At 46.2% G+C, this 14197-nt stretch overlaps 1 protein-coding gene across 9 annotated transcripts in view; it reads left to right on the plus strand.

Moving 5' to 3' along the window:
- LOC119398702 (uncharacterized) overlaps nt 1–14197 on the plus strand; it is a 119118-nt gene that overhangs the window by 93698 nt on the left and 11223 nt on the right. For all 9 annotated transcript variants that reach the window (XM_049416610.1, XM_049416612.1, XM_049416632.1 and 6 more), the window contains 2 exons: nt 2683–2763; nt 8335–8460. In XM_049416610.1, coding sequence (XP_049272567.1) covers nt 2683–2763; nt 8335–8460 — 207 coding nt within the window. The remainder of the gene's footprint in view (nt 1–2682; nt 2764–8334; nt 8461–14197) is intronic.

Below are 14197 nucleotides of genomic sequence, written 5' to 3' on the forward strand. Positions count from 1 at the left end.
GGCGATGTGTGTGCGCATTGTTTACGTGCGCACACGCATCGGGGAAAGCCGTACAAGTCGTTCGCTCTTCCGCCATAGTCTGTGTTCCGCGTCATCGTTTCCGAGCGTTCCATACGAGAGAGCCATAATCTATTTCGTGCTTTGTTGGTATCAGAGGCGCTCATCATGAGGTGCAAATTTGCAAGTGGCGGTTGGCACGTAGTTAAGCGGGGTTTGCGGCAGGTACCGAATGTATTTGCAAGAGCCTGGGCACGCACAAAAATCCCTGATAAGTGTACTGGGAGAGATTAAAGCTCTTTCGGACGTGGCTGTGGTGATTTGACCACTTGAGCGGAATTAAAAAACATTAATTTGTTTTTCGGACTGCCCAGTTTTTAGGACTGCCCAATTTTTCGGACGATTTCGCGGTCCCTAGGGAGTCCGAAAAATCGGACGTTGACTGTAGGTAGTTGTGAGGAATGCATGTTTCCTCACACCACTCTGGTGCATCCTGCTACTGAAATGCACGGTCTGCCTTCCTCTGCGTAACCACCACACTGAATCTGTTTCGCGCGGTACATCCTGTAAGGAAAAGTGTTACAGCTGTCTCGACATGTCTGTAGCACCTTTCTAAGTTATACATTGACCTTATTATTGGTCTCCGTTGTATCGCGAATCTCCTGCTGCAAAATATTTCTGGATCCATCAAGTACAAGTGAAGCTTTCACACAAAACAAGGGCTCTCTATTCGTTGCCATGAGCACACTGGAAGCTACGTCGGAGGGGATCACAAGGAGCTCAATAATGTTGCCACGCATCATCGTCTTGATCTTCTTCTCTTTTTCTTTCACTGTATTGGCCACTAATTCTGGATCAGGTGTCCACGGCACTGCCACGTGGTGGCGCCTGTGGGCTGCTGCGGTTCCTATGCAATACGATATGTTGCTTCTGAGATCGTCGTCCGCTGGCACTCTGTTTATGAAATATGCCAATGCCTGCCATGCCCTCTTGCTCTCACCTGCCACTTAGTTTGCCGAGGAGAGAGCGAACAATCTTTAGCTGTTTTTGAAATGCGATTGTAAATTCCCTTCCGCGTGCTGTGCAACAATATTTGATTGAAATGTTCACGAGCCTTGACTTCAGGCAGCTGCATTTCTGGCTATATTTATCTAACGTGTTGCATAGCCCCATTAATGTTTGCAGTTGTCCATTCTTCATGGTTGTGAGGTGTGCTGGCTGATCAAAGAGCTAGGTTTGGCACATTTGCTAAAACATACACAAAAATGCACTGAGGGACAACCACTGCCATAGCTCAGTTGCATGTATTGTACAGTTGCTGCGAGTTCGGCTGCAACTTCGGTGCTTCACCTTTCGGCTGAAACTGCAGCTTTTTTTTCTAACACATCTTTGGTTTCAGCCACATCTTGCTGAGACTGAAAGCTGTTATCTAAAATGTAAGCAGTATAATATATGCAATTTCATATCATCACAGTCACATGTACAGCCCAAAAATAATTTTTTTATTATGAAGTTACTTTCTGCTCAGACACTGATAGTACTGTATTTGGTGTATGGATTCACTTAGGCTTCCTCTGTTTGGTATCTCTAGCATGCTTCTTTCATCCTTTGTGCCACTTCTGTGTATTGTTATGACCTTGTACAATAGTAGCTACAAGTCAGTGCCTCTGATTGTGTAAAAAACAATTTTTATAATAGTGTAAGACTGATATAGACTTTTTCTTTGGGAGGAGAAACTCTCTGTACTGCTGCATGCAACTAGAAAATGCATGTGCAACTGCTTCTCCAGTGATTTTGAGAAGGGGTTGTCATTGGTTCACAGCTGTCCAGATTGCATTATAGCGGTGCCCAGGGAGCTTTTGTTGGAACGGTCTGTAATCATTTCTTAGAGCTTTGTTAGCTGTACTGTGGCAGATACAGTAAACGAGCCTTCTCTGTCTTAAAGGAATGCTAAAGTGAAACAATGAATTGGTTTAGATTGATAAATTGTACTCTGAGAACTCTAATGTTGTTAATTTTGTGAACGTCATAGCTTTTATAATAGTAGAGAAAATGAAGGTAAAAATCTCATTTTTAAGTTTCACGTCAAAAGCTCCAGGAATGACGTCACGGATTTCAAAATGTATTTTTCATATTTTGGCAACATTGGCCTAGCGAAATTTACTGAAACTTGGTATGTTAAGTCTCTGGCACCCTTAGAGGGCAATGTGCTTCATCTCACGGATAAGGAATGACGTAGGTCCTAGTAGACGCTGTCAAAACTTATGAAGTCATGGTGATTAGTGCAGGAATTTCAAGGTGGCATCACCACCGCAGTTTTCTTTTTGCGTGTTTTCTCGCTTACCAAGCGTCTTCTCGCCGTAAGCATGGTGATTTTGGCATTGTGAAAGAGTAATTTACTAATACGAGAAAAATGTGTTTGCTCTTTAGTGTCTATTTAAAAAAGAAACTTAGCCCACTTTTGGTTTGATTAGTAATCTTAGTTGATTGATCTCCTGGCTTTCAAATGTCTATAAAAAAAATTGGGTGGCTATTGTAAAGGCAGACTTCGTAAACAATTATCAAAGTATTTTTTCAAGACCTGATGCTATCATATACTATGACCGTTTTTTTTAAGGTGTCCAGCCTTTTCGCTTTGTTTCTACAGCCTGAAATGGTGTATTATCTTTTCCTATTGTTCTGCAGTGCAAGGCCTTGATTAAAACCTATGGGCCAGCACTCCTCCAGACTATTGCGCAGGTTGGCAGTGGTGAAAAAGCATGCAAGGTAAGTCTTTTGAGCATTATACTGTCCCATGCTCCTTATTTTAGCATCAGATGCTGGGTTTTCTTTTTCGTTCACAATGTGTGGTCTAAATACTTCAAGTGAAAATGACGTTTGCAGTGATATACCCGAAGTCACTGCTGAGACTGGAGGTATACAACTGTGGTCACAGTACCAAGTCTCCTCTGTATGACTATACCACTGTCTAAGATATACTTTAGGTGAGCGGATGCCACAGCTAACCTGCTCCATGGCTAGTTTGTGCTTCACAAGGAGCCAGGATCAGCATGACTGGGAGCCCATTTGCTACACTTGCATCCTTCTCTTTCATAAGTCTGCACATAGCTAATATCTTAGCACCTAGATTTAGCACTTTATGATATCACCTTCAGTCACTTAATATTGTCGCTGAAACGAAGCACAGCCAAGCAAAGCATATCAAGTGTTCGCGGCGTTGGCGACTACAGTCCAAAAGGAGCAGAATACAAAAGTAAAACTTGTTGTTTCCTTCAACCTCTCATTCATAAGAATGCAGGTGGTCATAATTAATGCACAAACCGGCAATGCGCCATATCACTTGCTTCGAATGTGTGGGATTTTATGATATTAATCCCTATAATTAGAAGTGACCACTCATGTGCCTGTATGATACAACTTGGTTTCACCTGATTACAGGAGCATTCTGGTTTTACGGGTGCTAGTAACATGAACTAGCGGCCAGGCTCATGCGGACTTGCATGATCACTTGTCACTGGCTGTAGTGGTGACAGTTGGGAAAGTAGGGTGCTCAGTCTGACCACATAGGCTTGTCTTGTCAAAGAAATGCCTTGAAGGGTCTTAATTAATTTCTCCTGTGAGGACATACTTAAAGCCACAGTGTTCCAGAAGGTAAAGTGACAATTTCCTTACAGACTTCTGTTTAACCTGTTGTCCATCTGCCATGACTGCATTGGAAAAAGGCCCATGTTGCCTCGTCGCACTCTTTCGTCCCAGCAGCCCTCAAGTTATTTAGATGCCTTTGTGAGAACATTAATATCCTTGCATCCAATCTCTTAATCAATCCCTTGGACAGAAAGGGACGGTTGAGAGCATCAAATAGCTTATTCAGCAGAAGTGTAAATTCCACAGCAGGTTCAGCATCGTGCAACTGTCGGGCTCCTTGACATGCACAAACTGCAATCTCTTGGCCACAGTCCTGCTGAAAGTTTGCGTAGCCATCTCAGTTCTCATCCAAAGCATATTTGAGGGATTAAAATAATTGTACAAGAACCTTGGACATACTCAAAGTTCTCTAGCATTTTTCATGTCTGCTACAAACTGGGCATTGTACTATGACCATAATATAAGTTCGCCTTTTCTTTTGTGGATTTTTTTATCATGCAAAAGGTTCTAATACACTTGAAAAGGTGTAGCATTTCCTGCTACCACTTACTCTTCTTGATGGACCTGACGAATGTTCAAAGGAATTCACCACACGCCGTTTAACCCCACTGACTCCTAACGTCTTCCACATAGTCATTTTAAGTGGATGCACCATTGTGAACAACACGGATCAATAACAGCGTCGACTTGCTCAAAGCACATCTAAGCACTCAATGTGCTGAAGCAGCAAATGGGCTAAATGTGTATTTTATTGGTCTTTTGGAGTGAACGATGCTATTGCCTGCAAATAATTGTCAAATGTTGTGAATTCTAAAGGTAAAGTCAAGTGCATCAAGTGCAAGTTTAGAAGGCAGCAGCATTTCCTCCTCAAGGGCACATGAATATGTGTGTGCACTAATGGCTGGGCACTCTGGACTGACGTTGCGAGCTGCACGGCCGGTGACTGTTGCCATCTGGCCCATGAGCGGGCCTATTTCTATACAGTTGAACCCGTTTATAACGAACTCGAAAGTGTCGCGAAAAGTGGTCGTTATATCAGTAGTTCGTTGTATATGGACTCGCCCTTAAAAACGTGCGCTTAGCGGCCAAGCCGTTTTTTTTTTTCTTTGCACTTTTATTAAAGTGCTAACAACCCCTTCGGTGACAAGCTAAGCCTTTTCGCGTCGTGAAGCGACGCCCGCTGCGTGCTCATGAGTAAATTAACCGCCTTTGCAATGAGCTGACACCATTTCACCGAAGCGCGGTACCGCGACGTGGAGCCGATCATCCCTGGCTAGTTGCGTGCAGCGCGTCGCCTACTCTGCTTGCGGAGTCACTGCCGGGCCGCTTGCTGTATGCCGTATGCTCGCGTTTGTACGTTTTTCGTGCTAGCTTCACTCCGGACCGTGCACGGGCGTGGCGACTAGCCTCTTCGTTCAACGCGGCGAAAACAAGCATTTTGCAAGCAACACGCACTCGACGTCTCCGCGATGCTCTCGCGGCCCTGCACGACGATGCGCGGCGCACTTGAGTTGTCACCTAGTCATACACGCAGTATATGCTCACTGTCAGTGCATCGACGTTTCTCGGTGCCCGCGCCGCTCAACAACAGCGAGCTACTTTCGTTTCTACAAAGCGACGCGCACTTTAAAGCGGTCTCGCACGACGCGGCGGCGGCGAACTTGCGAACGGCAGCAGCGCGCTCGTACCGCCGTCAATCTGCAGTGTACGGCGTACGCCACACGCGCAGCCGAGCAGCACGTTCATCGACGGCCGCCACCTCACCTTCGCTCTTTTCTGATGCCTATGGCGAAGGCATCGCCGCAATCGTGCAGAAGTCGTAATACCGAACGGCCGGTCTCTGCCGTTACTGAAAAGACGGACGACCTTTTGCGGCACATTGTGGCGTCGACGAGTTTAGGGACGCAGTGAACCTTTTTGCGATGGAAAGTTATCGCGGTTATCACTTCTTGCATTTATGCCCTCTTGCGTTCCAAGGCGTTGTTTGGTTTGCAGGCGGTCGTAGCTGCAGAGAACGGTGTCAGGAAAGGTTACCGTGCGAAAGCTGACCGCAAGGCTTCATGCTGCCTACTATTTTTTTTCCTCACTGCCATTCTGCCACTGGAGAAACGCCTGGAAAGTGAGCGACCTCGCTCGCAGCGTCCGAAATCTGCGTGCGGTGCTCGCCGATCAGGGATATCTTAGTCGCGAGTAAACACATAGCGGGGCACGCGCGGGTGCGCACCCCTTTCCCGCTTTAGAAGGAATGTTTTAACTTTTTTTCGCTTCGTATGCGCCATATTTTTACCGCGACCGTGTCTGAAGTGTTCGTTGTAAAAGTAGAAGGCTTTGAAAAATGTTCGCTGTATGTGGACGCAACTTCAATGGTTAGCATAGGAAAATCGCAAGTGCACCCAAATATGGTTGTTATAACCGATAGATCGTTATATGTCGGATCGTTATAAGTGGGTTCGACTGTATACGTGTAGGCAATCATCGGTCGCACTTCGGTTGTCTGGACGGAGGCCTCTCCTGCCTTCTTAAGTTGTATACGACTGTAGTCTGTGATCAGCCAACTTAACCTTGTGACCAATTTCCTCACCAAGATCGAGACCAGCATAACTAATCGCTTCTCAGTTTACAGCGATTTCTTTTCTGACTTGAAGCTGCAGGATGGCAAGGCTGCCTTGCCATCCTGCAGCTTTATTTCTTGTCTACTATTCTGAAGCCGCTTTTGAAGCAGTTGGTTTCACTCAATCAGCTGTGCTTATGCAGCCTTTGCTGGGTCATCTATTGCTCAGTCATATGTTGCTGACAACATAGCTAAGCTGGCAGTTGTCCGGGAAAACTTCACAAGATGCAGAAAGCAACGGCTTGGTACCTCCACTCAGGTTGCAATAAACAAAAGCAGGATGTGTGGACAGGTTTGTTCTTTTGATTTAAATTAAGATACTTGAAATTAAGTTTTGCTTTTTGTATCCAAGAGGCAGTGCAGCATCGCTTTACACTTTAAGAAAAAAGCAAGTATTTGGGGAGTAATTCTGCTACACAACAATAATCGTCATCTGGCTTGCTCGCGTTTCCTTTCTTGAAAACCCGGCTCTCATCACTTTCCTATCAAGAATGCTATGTCACGCTGATAACCCGCGCGCCGTTCATGACCGGCAAGTGCCGGGACCGCGGTGATAACGTGAGGAAAGTACGCGAGGTGGATGACGATTATTGTTGTGTAGCAGAAATGCTCCCCAAATACTCGATTTTTTCTTAGAGTGTACAGCCAGCTAGTACATCTCGTTACGAGTCAATTTTAAGTGTTCTAGGATACCTTGAGTGTGTCTGGCAGTGTGCATTTATTTGCTCCGAAATGCTTCAAAATGTTTATAATAGTGCTACATACTACTCCGAAATTAAGATTTTCAGGCTCCAAAAATTCTGCATACTACAAATAGTGTCACTTAGTGGCACCTAGTTACATTGAAAGCACCCAGTCTGTGGCACAGTTACGTACAGTAGGATTTGGTGTCCCAAAGTCCAGTGACACCCATTCTACTAACTGCATTGGCAGCCCTGTCTATTGTGTGAACTTTCCTTTTATAAATGTTTATCCCTGTGCTGTTTATATTTTGCTACTTGTGCTTTTTTGTTTTTGTTTTCCTGGGTATTTTGTAGGAAATTTACAAAGGAACCACAGCCTTTATTGCTTTGAGAATTAGTCCCTATGTGGCATACATGTTTATTAACGTTAACGTAAAGGTCAAATTTTCCAACAGGCATCTGCAAGAATGTTTCAAAACAAATCTTTGTCTTCTGTATTTCATCTCCTAATTCCCAACTTTTATATACCGTATTTACTCGATTCTACCGCGCCCTCGATTGTAACGCGCACCCGTTTTCCGCGACCAAAAAAAAAAAGTAATACATCGATTGTAACGCGCACCCATTTTTCGTGAGAGAAAAGAACAAAAAAAGTCTGTAGGAGTCAAACTTCGCACAATCAGAAGAACAAGTATTTGGGTTTTAAAGAACTAAAGTTTCAAAAAAGTAAAACACAGTCAAAAAGCGGGCCTTGCCGCTAAAACTGTCACCACTACGGCGGCGATACGAGTCGCGTAATGGATCAGTCCTCGTCGCTGTCGGACAACTCCTTGTCGCTGTCAACACTCTTCAATTTCGGGAAACTGGCCCTGCTTTTGTCCACAGAAAGTTTTTCGTGAAGCTTTGCTGTAAAAAATCTGCTTCTGTTTGCGCCAGTCTCGCGCGCACGTTTCGGGAACTCCGAACGACCGCGATGCGGCGCGATTTCCGTCCGTCTCTCTGCACATGTAATAACTATTCTCTTAAATGCGGCATCGTGGTACACTAGTCGAGTATTTGGAGTCGGCACTTCCATGCCGTCGATGCGAACGCAGAACGGGATGACAATCTCCTCAGCACACGTACGAACTGAAAAAATAGCAGAAATGGCCAAGGCGCGTAGGAGGCGGCCATTTTGAAATGTCGATGGCAATACGATAACCGAGTTTCTTTTTTTTTTTTTTTTTTCGGTACTCGATTCTAACGCGCATGCGATTTTTGGACTCGTTTTCCCGGAAAAAAGGTGCGCGTTAGATTCGAGTAAATACGGTAGTACTGGCAAGGATGGGTGTGCAATGGGGTTCTGCAAGTCTTGCACATGCTTGCGCCTTACAGTTTTTGTTGTTATATTTCATTCAGAAGCTAGATATCTGTTCCAATGATGCTGAGCCACACAAGCATCGGCAGCTGAAACTAGGCAGCAATCCATGCACGCGAGGTCCAGCCCACTGGTGTCATTCGAAGGAGAATGCCGCAGCTTGCAAGGTAAACTTCCTGGATTTGATACCTTCAGCATTAGCCTAGAATTTCATTAAACCTAAAGGGACACTAAAGGCAAATAACATTTTATGTCAGAGTGAAAGGTCAGTGCTTCCGAACATCTAAAACGTCACTGTTATGCACATCAGCACTTTCTGATCAAGAAATTAAGGTGAATGCAGGACACAATTTGCGCCACCAGTGAGACATTCTGGAACAGTGCCCCGCCCCCCCTCCGAGGACGTTGTAAGCCCTCAGTACAATTAATCACAAGTACTCAAACTACACATGATATAAATTAACATTTCAGTGCATTGCAAAATAGAACAAAATGGAAGTGGTGCTTTTCAGTTTGATTCATAGAAAAAATCCACAGCATATCCACGGGGTGAATGATGATGAGTGGGGCGAAGCTCCGGAGGGAATCATCGGTAAACTGTGAATACTCCGAGCCAAAGTGAAAGTGCGCCAACAGCGAGTGGATTTTATTACAACGGTCCCTCTAGTGTACATCGCCACACTAAATCGAACAATTGCCTTCCACCAATGACAGGTGCCATATGTGAATCTTCCGTGAATTCTGCCCAGTACATCATCGACGTGAGATCGGGCGCGTTTATACTAAAGGGTCGATGAGAGTAATGAGACTTGCAGCTCACTTTAATTTTACATGTACGCTGTGAATTTTTATTGTTTAATCACGCACAGGAGAAATCTCACACAGGCGGTACCTTGGAGGTCAAAATCCAGTGCCTATATATATGCGGTGGTCAGTGAACGGTTGTGCAGCGCGAGCAGTCTGTTTTTTCAATCAAGAAATTAGCTAGCAGACGCTGCCTGCGTCGCCCTCACGAGGCGAGAGAGGGGGGAGGGGGACTAGAGCATGCATCTGCAACGCGGTGAGCGTGGAGCGTCGGCATCGCGAGGCGAGAGAGGGGGGGAATAGAGCACGCATCTGCAATGCGAGCGCCTCCGCGCCATCTAGGGATCTTTCTGAGAACTAGGATGGATGGATGGATGGATGGATGGATGCTATGAGCGTCCCCTTTGTAACGGGGCGGTGACATGTCTGCCACCAGGCTCGAAAAAAAAAAAAAAGCTTCCTTGTTTCATGTTGGCCTAATACCTTATCTACATTGATTAAATCTATGTTATTATACCAAAAAAATATAAATTCACGGTCTATCTCTCTGCCTCTTAAGGCAGGATGGCCTTATTTTTCCCCCATTATTTATTTTTGTTCTTTATCTCTACTTTTCTGCCACCAATACTCTAACCGTCTCTTACTTATTTCTATCGCGGACGTGTTCAGCTTTCCATTGTTGTCCCTAAAACCCAAGGCTTCATGTAGACTCGTGCCCACACGTATACCTGGGTGAATATTGCCACATTCAATCAGTACATGTTCCATCGTTTCCTTAGTTCCCCCGCAGCATGTACATTGTTCTTCTTCGTTACTGAATCTCGCTTTATAACTACGCGTTCTAAGGCAGCCCGACCTTGCTTCAAACAGTAAAGCGCTTCCCCTTGAATTATCATAAAACCTTTCCCTCCTTATTTCGTTTTTTCCCTTTCGGTAGTTACTCAGAGCCGGCTTCTTTTCCATCGCTGCCATCCAATAAGTCCTCTCCGCCTCTCTGACCTTCCGCTTAATGCTCCTTGTTGCCATATCGCCCGCACTGCTAGCCGTATATTTACTGGTGAGCCTCCTAGTTCTTTTTCTCCACTGCATGTCAACGCTTTTTCTATACAAATACCTGAAAACCTTCTCTGCCCATCTACTCTTCTTCATTTTCCTCAGCCTCTCTTTGAATCTCATTTTGCTCTGAGCTTCCCGCACTTCAAAGCCTGTCCATCCCATATCACCCTTTACAGCCTCATTTGTCGTCTTCCCGTGAGCGCCCAACGCGAGGCGGCCCATTGTCCTTTGATTTACATCCATTCCTGATTGTACCTCCGACTTCATGCACGCCACTGAGTTCCCAAATGTAAGCCCCGGGACCATCACACCCTTCCACAGCCCTCGAAGCACCTCGAACCTATTGTACCCCCATAAAGCTCTGTGCTTCATAATTGCAGCATTCCTCTTTCCCTTTGCTACCGATGCTTCTGTTGTACCTCCATATATCTATCCCCCTCATTTACCCATACTCCGAGGTACTTGTACTCGCTTACCCTCGGTATTTTTTGGCCCTGTATAAAGACCGCATGGTCTTCGTGATCATTGAATACCATCAATCCACATTTTGTTGCACTAAATCCTAGTCCTAGAGCCTCACATTCCCTTCCGCATATATCTGCCAGTCGCTGTATATCATCTTGACTGTCCACAAATAAGACAATATCATCAGCATAAAATAGACTGGAAGCTTCTGCTCAACCATTGTGCCGACCTGTTTGTGTGACAAATTGACTAGAGGGGCCTACGACAGCGCCATCTAGTGAACACTCCAAGAACTAAAGGTAGCTACCTACTACTACTACATACTACAGAGGAGGGACAGACCCACACCCAAAGGAGCTTCGCCCCTAGAAAGAGCTTCTTGATGTTGTTACCCTTTGAGAACGACATGGCTGGTCCAAAAGTTCCGTTTGCTCCAGGCTGTGGGCCACAGCACCAGGTTTCAGGCAGTAAAGGGTGGGCATGACAAATTCTACGTAACAAGCTCGTTCTCGGAGGCCGGTGGTTTGAATTGTGCTTGCAGTATGTGGACCACTAAAACTTTATTTTCCTTTGAACTAAGCATTTCACTGGCACGAAACAAGCACTACGAGGTTTTTGGAATGGCATTTCAATAATCCACATCAACTTAATATTAGCCTTTAGTGTCCCTTTAAATATAGCAATACTTCTGTAGTGTATAACACCTATGATAATACAGTCAAATCCCGCTACAACGAAATTGACAGGACGCATGAAAAAGTTCTTTGTAGGGGTGTGCGAATATTCAAAATTTGTAATATTGTTTTTTTTTTAATAGTGTTTGCTATTTGATTCGATTCGCTCTGGAACTTACTATTCGAACAATTCGAACTTCCCAAAGACAAATACAGTCAACGTCCGATTGAAAGTTACTCCTTCAGATTTTCAATATGCTTCACCTCATTACACTCTCATATTGCGGCAAAGCTGCCTTTCAAGCTCCGTTATGGTTGAAAGCCAAGAGACAGTTAACGTCCGATGGAAGTGGTGCCTAGAGTTTCAATATGCTTCACCTCATCACACCCCCGTATTGCGGCAAAGCTGCCTTTCAAGCTCCGCTACAGTTGCAAATGTATTAACTCAAGAAAACGCTGGTTCCAGCATGGAGATGAAAGAGGTAGCAGAGGTGGGGGCTCAATTGATGCTGTTTTGGACTTAAAATTTGGGCAGGAATTCCGAAAAATTGGACGCCGAAGCTTTTTAGCATCCAAAATTTCAGATGTACAGTGTAGCCCATTTATAACGAAACCGCTTAACGAAGTGATCTTGATTTCTCGTCCCAATTTCTGCATTTTCAATGCCTTTTAAGTCCACTTTTAACGAAGTAAAAAAATGCGACTCAGCGGATATAGCGAAGTTTTTTTGTCGAGAACAAAAAAAAACATCAAACCACCTTTCGAGCTTTCGCGTGAATCAACTAGGCCGAAAAACCGCCAATTCTTGGCTCTCGGCAGCCGCTTCGCCCCACTCGGTTCCCTGCGAAAGCTTGCTTCACCGCGCCATACGGTCGCCCGGTAGTCGTCTCGCGAACGCTTCCCATTCTTTTTTCCAGTGCCAGGCGGGTCGACCGTTTCACGGCGTACTGCTCTCTTCAGAGAGGAGGTCGTGGGGGCAGCTTCAGAAACTTTGTGGCCGCTTTAGGCCGGTTCCGCTTGTGGCACCTCATTTTGGTGAAAAAGTGAAGCAAGTTGGTGCGCTCCTAAATTGCTCTTCTTCCACGGCATGGCGCCACCAACTGTAGGCCTGCCCAAGCCTGGCTGCGGCGGCGGCGCTCCGCCAGCGGCTCCGCGCAAACCTGTCGCATGCAAAGCCGTTCTCTCTTTCGTGGCGTTCAGTCAGTTCAGTCTTAGCAGCAAAAGCAGCCGTTCGCACATGTTGTGCTGTGTCTCTGTTCACAGGTGAAAAGCGGATTATCGCAGCGCGCTTGGACTTGACCACGGTTGAGCACCAGAAGCATACCTGCCAAGTCTCCCGGATTACCCGGGAGACTCCCGGATTTTGAACGTTTCTCCCGGTTGTACAGGTGCCCCGCCCGCGCGTCCAGTGCATTGCGCGCCCCGTGTGTCATGGTGACGCGAGGTGGGACGTTTCGCGTACAGATGCGCTACACGCAATTTCAAAATTGATCTTAAATGTGTTATAGGTTATATCAGCCGTTAATATTTCCTAGATTATGCGTTTGTGTACACACAAATCTATCCCACAAGTTATCTCGCCTTCAAAAATTTGTGTCACTACTGCTTTAAGTGGAGAGCCCAGCACTTGAAAGGGTAGCCGTTACCGATGTCTGTCGAGATAGCGTGTTCACCAGCGCTTGCGACCGTCCCCGTCTCAATGGCGCCCCTTATGGTCCCTTGCCCGACGAAATAACTGGTAAGCAAGCGACGACAGGCCTCGCACGCGGAACGATGTTATCGCAAGTGCCCTTCGCGCGACGGTGACGGCTGGGTCGTTTCATCTCTGCTTCAACCACGTTCGTCCCTAGCGCTAGCGCGCATTTACTCGCACGTGAAACGGACGATACGTAAGCGATGTTATCGGTTTGGACTCTGTATAGATCAGCAGCGACCGCGAAATCCCGCTGACAGTGACCATATAATTGCTATCGCAGTACCCCCCCCCCCCCCCCCCGATTGAGTAGATCTCCCGGATTCCGTTTCTCCAAACTTGGCAGGTATGCAGAAGCATTCGTTCGCTTGACTTGTCTCACTGGTGAAAAGCGGATTATTGCAGCGCGCTTGGACTTGCCGCGGTTGCAGCTAGGCCTGCCCATGTGCATCAGCGAACTTTACGACAATGTCAAGTCAAGCCATACCCGCAACAACCGCCTCATCGACGACCAAACAAAAAATGCTCTCTCTAAAAGTGAAACGTGGCATTTTGGATGAAGTTCGGCTGAAAATTAAGAAGACCGACATTGTGCGGAAGTATAGCATAGCACAGTCGACTTTAGCGACAATCATAAAAAATGCAAGCAATATTGATGCCATCTCGGACGACTACGTTGGCAGCAGTGAACGGAAGCGGATCAGTGCTGCCACTTACGGAGATGTCGAAGCGGTGCTCTGCAAATTGTTTGTAGACGCTCGTGCCAAGAACGTCCCGCTCAATGGGCCGATCCTGCTAGCGCAGGCCAAACGTCTGGGGTTTGCTCTCGGCCACGAGAACTTCAACCCAGGCAACGGATGGTTGCATCGATTTAAAGACCACCATGGGATCACATGCAAGAGCATTGTCGGTGAAGCTGCATCCGTTGACGAGGACTGTCTCCAGCATTGGATGGTGAAGCACAGGAGCCGCATTCTTGAGACATACACCGAAAGAGATATTTACAACGCTGATGAAACGGGTCTCCTTTCAGCTGTTGCCTGCAAAAACTGTCGCGGCGAAGACTGACAAGTGCATGGGGGGGGGGGGAACAGCAAAAATCGCATCACAGTGTTGGTGTGCGCGAACATGGACAGCTCCGACAAGCGGCCTCTATTGGTCATCGGCAAGCCCAAGAAACCGCGGGGCTTTGCCAAGGTGCTATCAGTGCCT

This window comes from Rhipicephalus sanguineus, chromosome 1 (genome assembly GCF_013339695.2).
Source record: "Rhipicephalus sanguineus isolate Rsan-2018 chromosome 1, BIME_Rsan_1.4, whole genome shotgun sequence".
Classification (NCBI taxonomy): Eukaryota; Metazoa; Arthropoda; class Arachnida; order Ixodida; family Ixodidae; genus Rhipicephalus; species Rhipicephalus sanguineus.